The sequence below is a fragment of the Epinephelus moara genome, chromosome 12 (assembly GCF_006386435.1).
Source record: "Epinephelus moara isolate mb chromosome 12, YSFRI_EMoa_1.0, whole genome shotgun sequence".
In the NCBI taxonomy this organism is placed as follows: Eukaryota; Metazoa; Chordata; class Actinopteri; order Perciformes; family Serranidae; genus Epinephelus; species Epinephelus moara.
In genome coordinates this window covers 20,401,542-20,419,520 of record NC_065517.1, presented here as the reverse complement: position 1 = coordinate 20,419,520, position 17,979 = coordinate 20,401,542, and the positions used below count along the sequence as shown (strand labels likewise).

At 43.1% G+C, this 17,979-nt stretch overlaps 1 protein-coding gene across 1 annotated transcript in view; it reads left to right on the top strand.

Moving 5' to 3' along the window:
* gphnb (gephyrin b) overlaps positions 1-17,541 on the top strand; it is a 147,804-nt gene extending 130,263 nt beyond the window's left edge. The window contains exons 12-19 of the mRNA XM_050059038.1: positions 1,734-1,776; positions 4,882-5,019; positions 9,631-9,723; positions 14,621-14,676; positions 16,183-16,302; positions 16,617-16,675; positions 17,128-17,281; positions 17,536-17,541. Coding sequence (XP_049914995.1) covers positions 1,734-1,776; positions 4,882-5,019; positions 9,631-9,723; positions 14,621-14,676; positions 16,183-16,302; positions 16,617-16,675; positions 17,128-17,281; positions 17,536-17,541 — 669 coding nt within the window. The remainder of the gene's footprint in view (positions 1-1,733; positions 1,777-4,881; positions 5,020-9,630; positions 9,724-14,620; positions 14,677-16,182; positions 16,303-16,616; positions 16,676-17,127; positions 17,282-17,535) is intronic.
* The last annotated feature ends 438 nt before the right edge of the window (positions 17,542-17,979 follow it).

Sequence of the window (17,979 nt, the reverse complement as noted above, 5' to 3'; positions counted from 1 at the left end):
GTCAGTTTGACATCCTGGATATATCCTTCAAACACAGACTGTAGACCCCTCTGTCTGCTTCTCTCTTAAATGACTTTTTTGTTCTTCCAAATACTTGATAATATGTCTTCAGGGAGTGCAGTTAGTGTTGGCACCTTGCTAAATCTGACAGCTTGACGGACCATTGCAAAGGGGCAAGGCTTAGCAGAGGGTCAATTGGGACATATTTATGGCAGATGCTTGACTATGGCCTAAAGCATAACTTCTCCTTTCTCTGTCCTCCCTGAACCTAATTTTCCCATGTTTTTCTGTCAATGTGCTGCACCCAGTCGGGGCATTTGGCACCGTCAGTAAACTAGAAGTGCTTGTTTTTGCCACTGATAGGCCCAGAGTGGAGGGATGGATTTTTACTAAACAGTAATTGTAGCATGTATTCCACATCTAACTGGGTGAATTAAGGGTTTATTTCAAACAAACCAGAGATGGTGATTGTTGGAACAGTGGAAAGACGAAACAAGATGGCTTTTGTGAGTTTTATTATTTCTGTCCACTTTAAATGACGTGTTTTCCACGATGATAAAATTGCTCTTTATTTAAATGGGGTCTGGTGGATTTGGTGGTAGCAATTTCGGGGCTGTTTCTGGTTAAACAAAAAGGATCTTACTCTTTAACAAAAAGGTCAATCTCAGTAGGGATCCTTTCCATAATGTTGTTAACACCAAGAAGAATAATCTGAGCCTGTCAGTGGCAAAAACAAGCATTAAAAGTGGACGTAAATTGACGTTGCGCACATGCCCCAAGTGCTTACATTGCAGCCTTTTTCATGGCTGTCAACTGTAGTGTTCTCTCTCAATACTGAACCAGTTTCAAAAATTGCAGTTTCCATTGAGACACAAAAACATAGGAAAATAGGGTCCAGGTTGAAGAACACCAAAGTTTTCATCCATCATGCTTAGCTTTGGCGAGTGTCGATGTCCTCTTTTTAACTGGAAGAAACAGGGTTAATGGGAAGTGTAGCCTTTACTTTGAGAAGCTCTAATATCAGATATAGTGCTGTTTCAATCAATAAGGAAAGATATACAAGGTATACCACTTTTAAATTAGTTCGTTTTCCATTCACTCTCCACTGACAACAGTTAGTTGTAGTCTTAAGATAGTTTTTTGGGAAGCTCAGCCCACTTTTAACCCACCCTGCTCTCCTCCCCACCTTGCAATATAGATAACAGGTAGCAGAGCGCTAGTGCAGCTATCACGCAGCATCAGCAATCTCCAGAGAAACCGTCCTGCACCACATCTGAACAGCCACTATCTATACTCGACACTACATTTCCACTACATTTGATGTCACACCGTAGCACAGTTAAAACATCTGTTATGACCTTGTGATACAATATTGTCACTCTGTATGTTGTTGCCTTTGTCCGTATATTCCTTTCTTAGTGCTTCAGTCTAATAGTGATGTGACATGTCAGTGCATTTATCAGTGTGAATATCACCTGTAATATGACGATGTAGTGTACAGTAAGTGACGATAATGGAAATGCAGGAGATGCAGCCATCTCCCGACAGCAGGACAAAGTGCACAGTGTAGTGTGACACGGCTCTTGCCAATGCTTCTGACTGTTGTATAAACAGCTTCTTCATCTCAAGCATGTCAAAAGAGCAGCCCGGTTTATCTCAAATTACCACTACCTCTGCTCTCTCTTTCCTCTTGCCCTTCGTCTTTCTCTCCCAATCGCCCTCTCCATCTTTAGGTGCAGTCACGATGCAGCAGCAAAGAAAATATCCTAAGATCAAGTGAGTACCAAGTTTCCAATTCAAAGGCGCTCTCTCTTCTCTGTGTGTGTCATACATCTATGTGCTCTCGAACACGCATAAATAGATTTTAAATGAGCATGTGATGTGACAATGCGAGCGCAGTTTGTGTGTTTGGCTGTGTGTGGCTGCTGTGTTGCACGCCTCTGTGTGTGTGTGGTGTTTTGCCAGAGGTTGTTAAGCCTCATGTTAAGCATCAGAATATGCTGTGGAAGCGTAAGTGTATGTTTAAAGGAGAGAAATTGGGTCAAGGGAAATCAAAGCACAGCGCCTATTCTTCGCTGTGAGGCAGAGAGGCAGAGGAAGAGCGAGGCAGAGGGAGATAAAGAGAGACGGAGAGAGAGAGCAGATTACATATTAGTTACACCTTGCTTTGTTCCTTTTACCTTTGGAATTATTAGAGAGGTATTATTAGACCAACATTGCTGCTATCGAGCACTTCTATCATCCAGCTGGGTTCCACAGCTCCTGCAAACAAACAGGACTTTTTTCCTGCCAATCCCGGCTCACGCTGTTTAAATTGTACACATGTACGCACATGCATTGAAACCCACTGAAATTAATCCAGTTATCTTGGTGACAGTGGTGTGGAAACACATTAGATTACATGTATTTATTTATATAATTGTATGTTTTGCATGTGTCACATCCTGAGGTTTGGAATTCGACCTTTACCGCTGCAGCTTCAAACTCAGCGCGCTTAGATCAGTATGAATTCCTCAGTAGATTTTTCTCTCCCTTTTTTTTTTTTTTTTTAGGATTTTCTATGGCTCTTTGGCCAAAAGGAAAGTTCTTAAAATACAGTTTTATGTCTCCAGAGATAGTTGGATGGTTCAGTTCCCTGCCTTTGGAGCCACAGAGATGTTTCCACTGTCTCGGGATTGAGTCCCAGCAGAGTTCTCTCCCTCCCCTCTATCTTCCTCTCAACTTTCAAACTGTCTAAATAAAGAATTAAAATGCTAAAAACGGGTGAAGTGGACTCAAGTGTTGTTTTTAATCAGGCTGGGTTCAGCTTAAATTTCAAAGCTTGGGTCTAGAGCTATGTCTGAAATCACTCTCTGTTCTCGAATGTACTTTATGTACATTACACCATTTGGTTTCAGTATCCGATTTCTGCACATAAGCATATGCATTCTTTAGTCCTAAAAGCTAAGAGTGTTTATAGTGTGTGCATTTGCTTTTGCTAGAACTCCCACACTGCGATTTCTTTGAGGAAAATGACAGAAACAGGACACCACACCTGCTGGTGTTTGCCAAAAACAGTGTAAAACGTCTTAGTTTATTGCCTATTAGTAAACTAAAATATTGTCTGATAATAACTTGCTGCAGTTAATTTTCTATCTTATTATACATGTTGGCCAATAAGCAGCCTAACAACAAATTACAGAAGTAGTACAGAAAAGACAAAGACATTTTTGAGGTAATTCGTAGGCAATGTTGGTCAAATCTGTTTAAAAGCCAATTTTATGTAATCCGCCTGCCCCTCACTGAAATGACCGGAGGCAGGGAGTTATTGCGCAGCAGTTTGAAAGCAGCTGTAGAGCTACACCGTCCTCCAAACAGTGATTTTTCAAAGGCGCTAGTATTATGAGAGTCATGGGCAAGCATCAAAACAAGCATCAAAAGCAACCCTCAAATGTATTTTCTTCATTAATAAAGATTTAATATTGTTGTAATATATTATGTTCCTTTTCTTTGTAACCAGCATAACTAAAATAAAGCGCTAGCATGCTGATGTCTCAGGCGTTAACTAGCTAGACAATTAACTTTACAGTGTTATTTCTGATACTTGCATGACAGTCCCGTATTTTGACCTACCATATTTTTATGTCACATCCCCACAGTTTGATGGCACATGATGCCCGAATATACCTAAAGTCCAGCAGCAAAGTTGCAGCACTTGTTACGGCCCCTCTAATATCAGTGTAGACTGGCAGGGTAGGAGCACAGGTTGCTAATGTTAGCTTACAGATCACTGCTAGTGGGCTGGTAAAGGCGCAGTGTTCTTTTTAATTTGCTGACATGTTTGATCGACTGACGGCGTGAAACTTTAGCCCTTCTTACAAATAGATTGCCCTATAGGACCACTACAAAGTCCAAATTTTATTCTTCCTTTGCATTGTTACACATCATGCAGCCCCAGTGTTTGACTATACACTGCATCGCAGCATCATGCAATCAAAAGAGGCGTGACGGGCGTGATATGTAACACAACAGCGTCGGCCTCTGGTGTGACATATAACATATGTGTCAACAGTACTTTCTAAAGGACAACAATGGCATCACATGTCAATCACAACCATTTACCTTCTCTCTTCTATGGCGGCTGATCTCATCTTCTGCTTGGAGGGTAAGGAGCTCCCGAATGTCATTGTTTTCCCGATTTGCAGACAGTTACGGCTGTTCTTCTCCTTTGAGTTAGCCGCTAACTGTTAACAGTTGCTTTTAAATCTCCTATTGGTTAGTCATCAACATAATACGCAATCAAAACATCACACCCGTTCCACCCATGATCACGTCTTTGTGGCTTTATGTTTTATACAGACCTTGTTGGGCTGTTACTACCTCCGTTCCTGGCTCAGAGGAAAGACAACTCTGTCCCCTCATTTCCGCGTTGGTACCTTATGTACAGAATGGTGAGGTGGCATAACAGTGCGATATCCTGCCTTGAACAGGGAGTGTAAAAGTGACTTTTGTGAACAAATCGCAAGCAGCCCGACAAACGCAAACAGCTGCCTGTAGTCGACACAATAAAAAATTACCACAGCAAACAACGGCAACACTCATTGCATCTGTTTACGTCAGTGCTAACAGCGACAACTAATGATGACATATGAGGGTCAAGAAGGATTGGGAAGAGTTCAACCACTGCCCCTTGTAACTCTTTTCCGAGAGGCAAGGTGGCACACGAAAAAAAGGGATTGGGGTTAAAATAAGGGGACTGAGTATCATATCAAAACAGTAAATGAGTGAATGTGAGTTATTTCAGACAGAGCAACCAAAGGTACATTGTTCCTGTTTTGTGATTTGGTTTGATTTGTGACAACCATTTTATGACAGTGTATGTAATGTCACGTGTCTTCCCAGGTCACAGTGCAGTGGACATCACCAAGGTGGCCCGGAGGCACCGCATGTCCCCCTTCCCCCTCACCTCCATGGACAAGGCCTTCATCACTGTGCTGGAGATGACCGCTGTCCTGGGCACTGAGATCATCAACTACAGAGGTGAGGAGGACAGAAACCCTGCAGATCCAGCAAATCTTCCTCACACCCATTTTAAATGTCCTGAATGTGTTCATCTCGTCCCTTGACATCTCCAGTTTACCTTCGCTTTATGTCTGCTGACATCAGCCACTCAGCACGCTGTGATGTGGAGGTGTCACGTCTTTCAGATCGATGTAGCGACTTACTCTCACTAAGTTCACATGACAGCATTTAAACACTCTCTGTCCATGACTGGACACCTCACTGAATCAGCAGTCTGTGTCTGCATGCCACAGTGTCACTCACATAGACATTCAAATGATGCACACACACACAGATTTGCTTGGCGACAAGGGCCAGTGAGATTTTTCATAGGGGTGACCAGATGGGGCTATGAAAAACCAAAAACCATAACTGAATCTCAGGACTTTGATTATGGTGTCGAAGTATGTAGGCTGGTTGAAACTATGTCAATATGAGAGTTAAGGAATCTCATACTGATATATATTATTTAGCAGTACAGTTTACATTTTGAGTTTCACAGTAATCCTGTTTTAATGTGTAATGTACCATATGTGTACATGTTAGGCGATGTACAGTTTTATTTTGAAGGAGTACACACTTGGAACCAGCCTTCTCAAGTTTAAATGCACCACACTGCCAATTATATTTGAACATATTCATGATGGAGGGACAGTGGGTGGTCGGGGATTAGATTAGGGTGGCTGTGCTCCCCCTGGCCACACCTTGGCTGAGCCATTGACAAGGGCACATATATAACACACCTTTCCTGATGATCCATGTGTCATTACATTTACAGCTCTTTAAGATGGGAAAGATTTTCAATCCAAGACTTGGCAGGTCTCTTAACCTGTTCAGATCCCCCATCCATTCAAAAGGATATAACTTTCTGGGTTGTCTACATCTGTGATTACTGTCATCTGACTCCACCCAAATGCACAAACCCCATCATAATATCATATATTCCAGGAGGGTTGTAAAGACATAGTAGATTAGGGTCCCCCCCATATGGAGTCTAGACTCTGGTGGTGGCGATGAGATGAGGAGGGAGCTGAGGATCTGGATGTAAAGAGGAATGGGCTTTTGATGAGCTGGTGCTGGGCTCTGGATAAGGTGACTGGAGGTGAATGGGGTGAAGGAGGGAGCATCAATTCCTCCTAGAATGACAGCTTACAGGAGCAGATAGGAGAACAGATTTAAAGTTTGGCAGCAGCAACATGAATGGCTGAAGGAGATCATGGCAAAGTTTGATTGGCTCACCAGGAAAGGAAACACCCATAGTCAGTTAATTGGTGGAAGTGGTGGGAGTGCGACAGAGAGAGAATTGTGAATGGATATAGCATAAAGGAAGTCTTCCTGATTGAACTTACGCTGAGCTCCATTTGACTGGATGTCTATGAGCCAATCACAAAGTTCCACATCATCTGAAATGGACTGCAGTAGAGTAATACCCCCTTTTTAAGAAGCATAGCCAACTGTGAGGCAAGCAAGGCTTTTCAAAGAACATCTGGCTCCCATAGGCGCTATGGGGTATGACAGATGTGCAGTGTAACTGGAGCTGCGATGTTGGAGGGTTACAGCAGTCGACGCCAGAAAGAAAGGGACGATATCCGTTCAATTCTGTTTGGGTGCGTTATTTTTAGCTTCTTTTGGTACGTTTGGCCTGACAGAACTTTTGGGTACACTCAATTCGATGGTGGCAGCTGATACGCAATAGAATGTTTGCAAAAAGAAAGCATTAGTTTATGGTCTATTATTAAAGACTTTTTCAACAGTTACACAATTGTAATTCTCATCTATAACTTTATTTTATTTTATTTTTTTTAAAGATTCCGACCTAAGGCCAACTGCGGACGTCTCAGTGAAATCTGTCAGTCATCTCCTATGTTCTATCATAGTGCGCCACCTATTGAGCCTTTCGGCAAGTGCAGACCAGACTTTACTGCTTGTGTGTTGTAACCCATTGGAATGACGTAAATTGACGTATTGACTTCTCTTTTTAACCTCCTTGGAGGCGAGAAGGAAGTGCAAGGCACGTTTCAGTCTATTAATCATATTGTTAAAATACACAATTCGTGTTTAAACTGTTTTTAAACTAAATATAACTTCTTTTTTTTTTTTTTTTAAGATTATTTTTTGGGCTTTTTGCCTGTAATATACAGGTCAGTGTGATATGGGGAGACAGAGAGAGTGGGGGGACGACATGCAGCAAAGGGTTGCAAGCCGGAGTCGAACTCGCGACCGCTGCAGCGAGGCATCACCTCTATACATAGGGCGCTGGCACTATCCACTTAGCTACTGACGCCCCATGTTGTATAACTTTAATATGACAAAAAATTCTATGGAACATTTTTAGCTTTTATTCAAGATTCTTTTTTTTTTTTTAATATCCATCCAGGAATATCCAGGAATGGACGGGGGTCTGATCAGCTTTATAAAGTGATATAGAAAGAATTCTGGTCCACATAAATTTTTTATCTTTGTAGTCACATGGTTACATTGCGGGTTACATCTTTTCATTGTTTGTCTTTATAAAAATTCACCTTGCTATAATAAGATTTAATGCATGTTTTCATCGCATCTTTATAGTTGTATTTTGTTTTGTTCATCTGCATGTCTAAACAGACCTGCACATATACAAACATACAAGTTAAGTTCATTTAGCACCCGTGGGTCTCGTCAGCCTCCTGGCAGAGTGGCCTCAGCGCCAGCGGAGGGTGACACAGAGCCAGACTGAGGGCCAGAGGGGAAAACACACTCTTGAATTTATCTCTGAAGGCAGGGTAGCAAGGACTAGGGGCAATAACACCCAGAGGTGTACATGACGTCCCGATCGACGATGGTAGATGGAACACTCTTTTTTTTCCCAGGTGTAAAGTGATGTTTCGTGTTCTTGGGGAGGGGAGGGAATTGCGGGATTTGCAGGAGCACAGCTGGGAGGAGGACAGTGGGGTGAGGAGGAGAAGGACATGGGATATGAGGGATGAAATATTTAGAGAGACAACAGCTGGAGCAGCTCCCCTGCTGGAGTAAGAGGGGTCTGTGTACGTGTGTGTGTGTGTGTGTGTGTGTGTGTGTGTGAAGTGTGCACTGTTGCATAGTGTGCTGATGGGTGTATATACTGTTTTTGTTGTATATGAGTGTGGACTTACAAGGATCTATCTCTCATTTTATCACGGTAATGGTGTAGTGTGTCACTTTTTCCTTAGTGTTGTAATTCAGAGGAAGTGTTTGAGGTAAGATGTTGAAAGAAGTTCCTGACAATGTAGTGCTAAATATTTCAATATCTCAAACATCTTGTTTTCTTGTTGGGAGTTAGATGAGAAGATTAACATCACTCTCATGTCTGTACACTAAATGTAAAGCTACCACTGGCAGACGGTTAGCTTAGCTTAGCACAAAGACTGGAAACGGTGAATAAGCATGTTCCCCAAAATGGTCAAATTCTTTCATTCTCATCAATCTATGTTCAAGATTATGTGCTGTATGTTTATACCACACTTTTACTGTCCTTTCAGATTGTTTGGACGAGTGGCGTCACAATGCCCCTCGATTTATTGACCATTACGTAACCCTTATAAAAACCTGGACCTACTGTACGTGATTTTTCGTAAAGCATCTGATCAAACGCAGATTTCAGCTTCGCCTCTGTTCTATTTTTATTCACAACTCATCTTCAGCACATGGTTTTAACAAGCTGTTTGAATATTTGAACAGCAGCTTGGAAAGAAGGAGTTGCGGGTGTGAAAACACATCAGAATATCTCAGATGAAGTGCCGTCGACTTAAAAAAAAGATGTAAGGATCGGACGCGTCTAATAGCGTATGCACGTGTGTCGTCTCCTACGACTAAGATACATTATTTACAGCAGCTCGTTAGGACTGTCATCTAGTAAGCTGATGTGCGTTATGCATGTGTGTGGGTGTGTGTACATGCATATTCTTTTCCCCCCCTTTCAACTCATTGATATCAAAGCTTAGATCTTCATATTAACACCCACATAATCATAGCATAAAGGCTCTGAGAAATGCTATATATAGCCACACAGCAGCTTAAGGTATTTTTAGTGGCAGGATTTTTCTCCTCCTCCCACTCGCCCTCTGTCTTTTTCTGTCTTTCTTTCCTTCCCTCACTCTCTCCGAGCTATTGTCTGTGTGCCGAGTCTCTGTTCTGCCTACATGAATGTTTCCTGAGTGTTTTAAAGTTGTCTGGCTGGTTAAGAAAAGGGACGTTTGGAGGCCTCTACTTGTTGTATGTGAATCAGTGAAGCTGGAATAGAAAAGGAAAGTGTGTGTGTGTGTGTGTGTGTGTGTGTGTGTGTGTGTGTGTGTGTGTGTGTGTGTGTGTGTGTGTGTGTTTGTGCTGGTCAGGTGGTGACTCATGCAGAGAGATCCTGATGTGCGGTGTCACACTCTGTCTCTCTTTAAAACACACTCACACACACACATATATATATACACACCTCCGGCGCATATGCCTCTCTGTGTCTTCATCTGAATCAGATGCACTGTCTGCCTCACCCTCTCTGTCTCTCTTTCTCTCTCCCTCAGCCACCCTTCGCCCAGCTTCTCCTCCTCTCCTCATACCCATGTTCTTCCTCTTCTCCCACAGATGGGATGGGTCGAGTCCTCGCTCAGGACGTTTATGCCAAAGACAACCTGCCACCCTTCCCTGCCTCTGTCAAGGATGGTTATGCTGTGAGAGGTAAGTACTGTGGGTTATGGCAGGTGATGTAAAATATGTTCTTGTCCCGTCCGTCTCAGATCAGGTGAATTATTTTTTGGCATTAGAGTCAGTTTTGCTGAAACAAGGTGGATAAGATGAGTGTAAAACAGCAGTTTAAATATTCAAACTAATGTTCGGGCCTGCAAAACATGCAGCAGGCCAGTCAAGGTTAGCCAGGTTGTGTACATTTTCACTGCCAGTAAGGACGCTGAAGCCAGCTATTAAAGATTCTTATATTTTGCTTTGATAAGTCAAAATCATGTGTTATTTCCCCAGGTGCATACTTGCTCAGTGTCCATGTTTTCTTCCCTTTTTTATCATAACAAGCTGTTGTTTTTGTTTTGTGTTGTCTGGCTCACAGGTTTTTAAAAATGGCGGTTGCCAGAGCTGCACTGGCTCATGGTTCCTCTTGTGCTGGCAGAGTACTACTCTGAAATAGGTGCTAAAACACAGCATTCTCGATGTGCACACAAAAAACCTGTTGGTTAAAGAATGTAAAACAGGCAGGTATATAGGGCTACCCCTGGCTAAGAATTATCCTAGTCGAGCAATAGTCGTCATTCAGAGCCATTAGTCGACTAGTAGCCCGCATGTTTACGATATTGATTTAATTGTTAAATGATGTATTTTGGGCGGGGCAACACAATGGTTTGAGTTGAAGGTGTGAGAAAGAATAGTATCAGTAACATTGTTAACACTGTGCTACATTACAGAGAAATACAAAACCGTACTAATGAACCTTCATTAATATAGGCCTATATTTTATCTACAAGTGCACGTCACACACTGAGCGAGCCGCCTGTTAATGACGCTGTGGGCTAATGGGCATGTAGCTACTTCCATGTTTCAGATGATACGTCATGTTTGTAGTCGACCAATGAAGATGAGTTTACATATCACCTTGGGTTCGTCCTTCACCTTCTCAAAATGATCCCACACTTTGGATTTCCTGCCCGACATGTTATTAACTAGCCTGTGGAATAACCACAGGTACCAGCCCAGGAAATTAACCTGACTCCTGTCTGACTGCTGAGCGTGGCCACTTCCTGTGTCTGCCCTTTCAAATTAAATTCCCACATGGTCCAGTCATATAGGTTTTGATTTATTTTGACAAGGCGCAGCTCCTTATAGAGTTTCACTTTGTGTTTTTTTTGTTTTGTTTTTTTTCCTGCGACTATGCGACCAATGAAATCTTGCCAGAGATTTTCAACTAGACGTACAGGGAATGGCTGCACAGAAAAGACCGAGCGCTCTGGAAAAAAGACGCATAGTGCTTTTTCTTAAGGCGGTCGCATACACTATCCCCTCATTGGGAGCGACTGAAAAAAGACACTGACGCTCAGAGAAAAAACACTACGTGGATACAGGCTCTAAGTTCAATATATTATTTGGCCTGCTAAAACTTTCCTGGAACCTCTGTTACAGCTGATGCTAGACTTGATGATGCTGCAGATGTTTCCTAGCAACCTCCTTACACATTACTAAAGTCTCTAGTAGTGAAGGTATTCCTTAGATTTGACGGTTCAACACAAATTACCAGTTAGTAACTAGTAACTAGGTACAGAAAACGTAGGAAGGACTTTACATATAAACTTAGTGATGGATGTACAAAGCTCTGGTACAATCCAGTGCAGTTCATTTCTTTGGATTTGACTTCCTGACACCTACAGTGACGTCCATGTGACTGTCTGTCCGCAAAGTCACTGTTAAGAGAAGGTTGCAGATAAAACTGAAGAACTAACCAGGCCAGTGTGTCTTTCCTCTTGTACAAATGACCTGATTGTCCTAGTTAGAGATGAAGAGGACACTGGGGCAGTGGAGATCTGCCTCAGGAGCCGTGTAAAGGCTCCTTCTGCTGGGGTGAACTGAAGGCTCTGCACTGTGAGACATAGAGGGGGCTGTCTTTTATAGCTGCCAGGTGGAGACGAGTGATGGCAAGAGATGTGGGGTTTACCTTTGCTCACAACGATGGCTGCACTAACTCCTTAAAGTGGTTTCCACACTGGTAGAGTTGGCTGACTTGTTTTGGTCAAGCAATGAGTGGCTGGGTGTCCTAGAAAGCATTGAGGGCCCTGTTAACCTGGAGAGCAGGGTGGCAGCTTGCTGGCTCCAGGCTGCTCAAAAACTCTTGCATGTAACATCTGCTGTTGGCTGTCGCTGATGGAGTAGGAGGAGCAGAACACCACAGGTCTCTCTGGATTTTATGCATCTGTCCTGAGGGCCTGGCGTCTGCCGAGGCATACATGTGCAGATTGGAGAGATTTTAGTGCCCAGACTGTGGGTGTGGAAGGAGCCAGTAACCTATTGCTTTCTCCAGAGCACAGTGTGTGTTTTTGCTCTTTAACCAACCTGCAACCCCCCAAAAACTGAATGAATCAGTCGTGGTTAGGCGGCTGGATCTGGGGGACATTTGCATTGGGTCAATTTTTGGAAAACTAGGAAAGGCTGTCCTGTTTTTAACTCAACAACAGATGTTTGTTGTCATCCAGTGTGGATTTTTAAAGTGTTTCACGAGGAAAAGAGTGGCAGACTTTTTCTTCAACAACCAGTGAGGAAGCATTTAATCCTTTAGTTGAGATTAAATGTTAAACCATGAAATTAAAGTCATAGAGTTTTCCACTCACCAAGGACATTTTGCAATGTCAAAGAGTGTTTAAAAGTTTGAATTGTGTTTTGAGTGTCTCAGGCCAGGCGCCAGGATGAAATGACTGAGGGGGAAGATTTTTTTTTTCTTGTCATAAAATAAAATCCATTGAGTAAAGCATGCAATAGCCTCAGAAAGGCTAAATAAAAACAACATAAGGCCACTTTTTCAGAATCAAATAATACATTTATTAGTCAGCACTAGCAGAGCACCAAATTTTTTTGGACTTATGAATGATACTCTGTCTGATCAGCAGCAGAGGTGCATAGGAACAGCTGCTGGCACCTTGTATCTCGGTGTAGTTGACTGTCTCCTCACTTCCCTGTTGTTTCCCTTGTATCTGTGAATTGCTACAACCACAAAAGCGAGCACCAAACGAAGTCACTTGTTCTGTCTGTCTGTTTATCAGTCAGTCAGTTTCAGTACTAAAGACAGCTCTGTACCTACACACACACCCTCAGCCCCTACACACAACAAACAGCACTGACCGTGGTTCTGAAACAACAGCTAAGAGATAGTCGCATGTATCTTGACAAATACATTTGTTGTTTCTGCTGTTTTTCTATAGATACATAAAGCTTAAACAGAGGGGGCAGATAATACAACTGAGGGGGCTAAGCCCTTCGTGGCGCTGGGCCTGGCGTGTCATGTGACTCTTGTTCTTGTTCCGGTGTGTTTGGTCTGTAACAGAGCAGAACAATGAAAGTGTTTTCCTGAATTTTCAGTTTTTCTATTGGCTCGTCGACTATTTGGCAGTCAATCTCAGAACACATTGGTTATTGGTCTGACGATGATAATAAAAGTCAAACACATTTTCAGTGGGTTTTAGCTTCTGCCAGGGTTGCCCCTAGTGTCTGATCCTGTTTGTGATAGTCATGGACAGGATCTCAAGGCGCAGCCGGGGGAGGAAGGGGTCCGGTTCGATGGCCTCAGAATTGCATCTCTGCTTTTTGCAGATGATGTGGTTCTGTTGGCTTCATCTCACCGTTACCTCCATCATGTACTGGGGCGGTTTGCAGCTGATTGTAAAGCAGTTGGAATGAGAGTCAGCATCTCCAGATCTGAGGCCATGGTTCTCTTCTGGAAAACGGTGGATTGCCCCGTCTGAGTTGGGAGAGAGTTACTGCCTCAAGCGAGGGAGTTCAAGTATCTTGGGGTCTTGTTCCGGGTGAGGGTAGAATGGAGTGTGAGATTGATCGGCAGTTTGGTGCGGTGTCTGCAGTGATATGGGCGCTGTGCCGGACTGTCATGGTGAAGAGAGAGCTGAGACAGAAGGCGAAGCTTCCGATTTACTGGTCCATCTACGTCCCAACCCTCACCTATCGTCATGAGCTCTGGGTAGTGACTGAAAGAATGAGATCGCAGATACAAGCCGGCAAAATCAGTTTCCTCCATGGAGTGGCTGGGTTCAGCCTTAGAGATAGGGTAAGGAGTTCGGACATCCGGAGGGAACTCGGAGTAGAGCCGCTGCTCCTTTGCATTGAAAGTTCGGTCATCTGATCAGAATGCCTCCTGGGCGCCTCCCGTACCCCGGGGTAGAACCAGAACACGCTGGAGGGATTATATACTCTATCTCATCTGGCCTGGGAATGCCTCGGGATCCCCCAGAAGGAGCTGGAAAGCGTTGCTGGGGAGAGGGGCATTTGGAATACTGCCTGTTGCCCCACGACCTGGCTTCGGATAAGCGGTTGAAAATTGATGGATGGATGCATTTCATCCAATCAGCCTCTCCACACGGACTGTTTACCTGCCTGTCAAATGGTAGTAGTCAGTGCTACTCTGAATACAAACAGAGTTCAACAGGAAACCAGAATACTTCCAGTGCCAAAATGCTGTCTACTATTGCTCACAGATTCTCCATACATATGCAGATATCTGAGCATAGAGATTGTTTTGGCTGTAGCAAAGTAATAGTAATCAAAGTGATGGTCTCTGTACACCTCAGGGTGGAGGGTATGATTTGAAAAAGTGCAGAAGAAGACAGTTCTGTGCTCTGTGAGGTCTGCTGGCATCAAAAATACCGTCTGTTTTTTGAGATGTTTAATTAAAGAACATCAAATGTCAGTGTTTCTCTCTCTCCTTCTCTTCCTGTTTGATCATTCTGTAGCCCACTGAAATGAAATGACTCAACTAAACGACACACTCCTACACACACACACACACACACACACACACATGCACATTCTTAGCTGTACACATGTGTAATGCTATTAAATCTTTCTTTTATTTCAGCGGCTGACGGCCCAGGCGACCGCTTCATCATTGGAGAGTCCCAAGCTGGAGAGCAGGTCCGCGCCCACGTCGACACTTTAGGCACACATGCTTTCTCTAGCTCACAAAGACACACACACATACACACACAAACACAGTGACAGTCACACAAATGCCCACACAACCTGTATATGAAAATAAAGTACTTCACTTTTGTCCTTCACCTCACGCCTTGACCAGCTGTAATTGCACACCAGTGTGTTCCCTTAGCAGGTGATGAAAAGCCCTTCGCCCCAAAGCAGGGCTAGAAAGTCAAAGTGCTGCCAAACTATAAAACAGATTAGACCTCGGAGACAGGAGTAGGCTACAGAGATTTACTGACTACCACGACCTCTCGTCTTGAACAAAATCAGCACACATGCCAACACGTTCTCTCTATACATGCCCCCACAGTTTTTACATTCAGTTTTATTGGTATTTTACTTGAATTTGATCACTGTTTGACTCAAAGCTGCCGTCAGTTTGTAAGATGCTTCATGGAAAACTTTGGGAAAGAGTCTATGTTACTTCAGAAGTATTCAATCTATCATTTTACTTTATTCAGTTTTAGTTTAGGACCTAGAACGAAATGAGCCACCCACTGAAATAGAACGAGAGGAGAACATTGTACTGACATTGAACTGTTTGCTGTGGTCCTTGGACATGCTTAGAAGAAAATGGTGATCGTGTATCACACTTACTAGTTAAGAACTCAGTTTTGGCCTACCGTACACACTAAGCTGTCGTTTTCCTTTTGTCTGTCTCTTATTGATGCTCATCATGTAGCCTGGGCCTATTGTCACATTCATAATTATCCATGTGCTTTTCCTGGTATGTTACCAAGCCAATTTTCAAAATTCAACTGAAATTTCACCAACATCTGACATTAGAGACATGGATAACATAGATGGTAAATGGACTGCACTTGTATAGTGCCTTTCTAGTCTCCTGACCACTCAAAGCACTTCTACACTACATTACATTCACCCATTCACACACACATTCACACACTGGTGGCAAGGTGCTACTCAGTAACCTTTGGAAGGCTCTCACACACCGATGGAACAGCCATCGGGAGCAATTTGGGGTTCAGTATCTTGCCCAAGGATACTACGACCTGTGGACTAGAGGAGCCTGGATCAAACCGCTGATCTTCCGATTAGTGGATGACCCGCTCTGACCAAACATTGTGATTCTCTTACTTAATGATAGGAATCTGAAGCAATTAAATCCTCAATTCCTCTCTAGCATTGAGGCAATGGAGATTGTGCACACAATGCACCTCTCCATGCTTCGTATATTCCGCTGCTCATTTGGTCGTTACTGATAAACCTCACCTCTGTGAGTTTGCAACATGCCGCAAGTTGGTTTATATCAGAATTATCCTACTAAAATGGTCAGCTTTTTGTATTGGTAATGGTACACATAAAAATGGCCATCATTCTGACCAACTAACTAACTTTCTAACTTTTTATTTGATAGGACAAAATAAATGGCTAAACTTAAAGGATAAACCATTAAAAGGATTTCGTGTCTCTGTGCAGCCCACCCACACAGTGATGCCTGGCCAGGTGATGAGGGTGACGACGGGTGCCCCTATCCCATGTGGGGCTGACGCTGTAGTCCAGGTGGAAGACACCGAGCTGCTCCGCGAGTCTGAAGACGTAAGTAGTCTGACTGCTGGTCTTTTACCCGATGAACAGGCAAAAAGATGTCAGAATCAGGTTTGTGGCCAACCAGAATTTACCCTGTGAAGGGGATTTTTTTGGACATACATTTACCTATATTTATACAGATATAACATAGAGTTTAATCCAAGACCATAGCAACTGTACATGGATTCTGGTTGATTAAAATGTCACTAAGACTAAGTTTTGCCCAGAGATGCGCAGAATAAAGAATGCATTTTGGTCTGGTATAGTACAAGGTAAACTGTATTTGTTCATGTTGATGGATGTGACAGCTGGTTGTCTTTCAGGGCACAGAGGAGCTGGAGGTACGAATCCTAGTACAGGCTCGTCCAGGGCAGGACATCAGGTTAGTGTGTTATTGTGTTGGCGTCTATCAAAGGAATACTTCACCCACAAAATGATCATTTGTACAATAATTACTTGCCAAGTGATACTTTGAAGTTGTAAAGAAAACTTGTGCATGCATGTGTTGCACGAGTCATATGAGAGTTTGTTAACAGATGTTTTTTATATAGTTTTGCTGTTGTTACACATGGACCCCTATGACTTTGATTCATCAAGAATTTTCTTAGTTTTTGGATTCTTCGTTGACCATAGAGGCATGTGAGAAAAAAAAAGTTTCTTTCATAAATTCAGTGTAACACGGTGTGGGTAACTGATACACAATTGGTCGTTTTGTGGGTGAGGTGTTCCTTTAAAGAGCCAAAGCCAGAATCACATTTTATATGAAATATTGTAGATCTGGTAAAGAGTGTCCTTTTTTCCCTCTGAACCGTCATCTCTGCTGTCCTAACACAGGCCCATCGGTCATGACATTAAGCGTGGGGAGTGTGTGCTTGCAAAGGGCACCCACATGGGCCCGTCTGAGATAGGTCTCCTGGCCACTGTGGGAGTCACAGAGGTGGAGGTCCAGAAATTCCCCGTGGTGGCCGTCATGTCCACAGGAAATGAGGTAAGGGGTTAGGCATAAACTTGCATATTTTATGAGAAAGTTTTCATTTGGGAAAGTGCACTGAACCCACACTGTATCTGTATTTGCCAAAAAGCTTCAGCCTCAGCTGCTAAAGGTAACAACAACGTGGCATCTTCTCTGACAGCATACCTCGTTCATATTTATGCACAATCAACATTGTTTGCTTTGACTGCGGACACCAGAACAACATTCAGAGCTGAATGCGCACTCAGCCGTTTCATGTGTGCTTTCAGTTGTGAAGAATGTGTTTATCTTTGACCAGGTGGTTTCTTTTAAACGCTGGGATCATATTTGTGCATTTTCTGTGTGACCGATGTGCAGTTTAAATTTCATGGGGTGTGTAACCTTTATGGAGATCCTCAGCAGACCCGAGATACCCATAACACCTTGTTGTGGGCGCTGTGCAGATATGTCTGAATTGTGTAAATCAGCCATGAGTCACCTCTTCTATGGCCACGTTCCAAACCAATGAAGTGGTATATTGTCCTCATCTCCCCTCGTTTGAGCAAGTCTGATGAAATAGAGGATTTGTCCTCTCATTTTTACACACTCATCCTGCAGCAGTGTTAATTTGACCATTGAGATTTTTGGTACATTTATAGTACTAATGCTGTATTTTATAAGACCCAGATGATGGGAAACTGAAACATCTGTGCAGAGCTAGCGTTTACAACTGA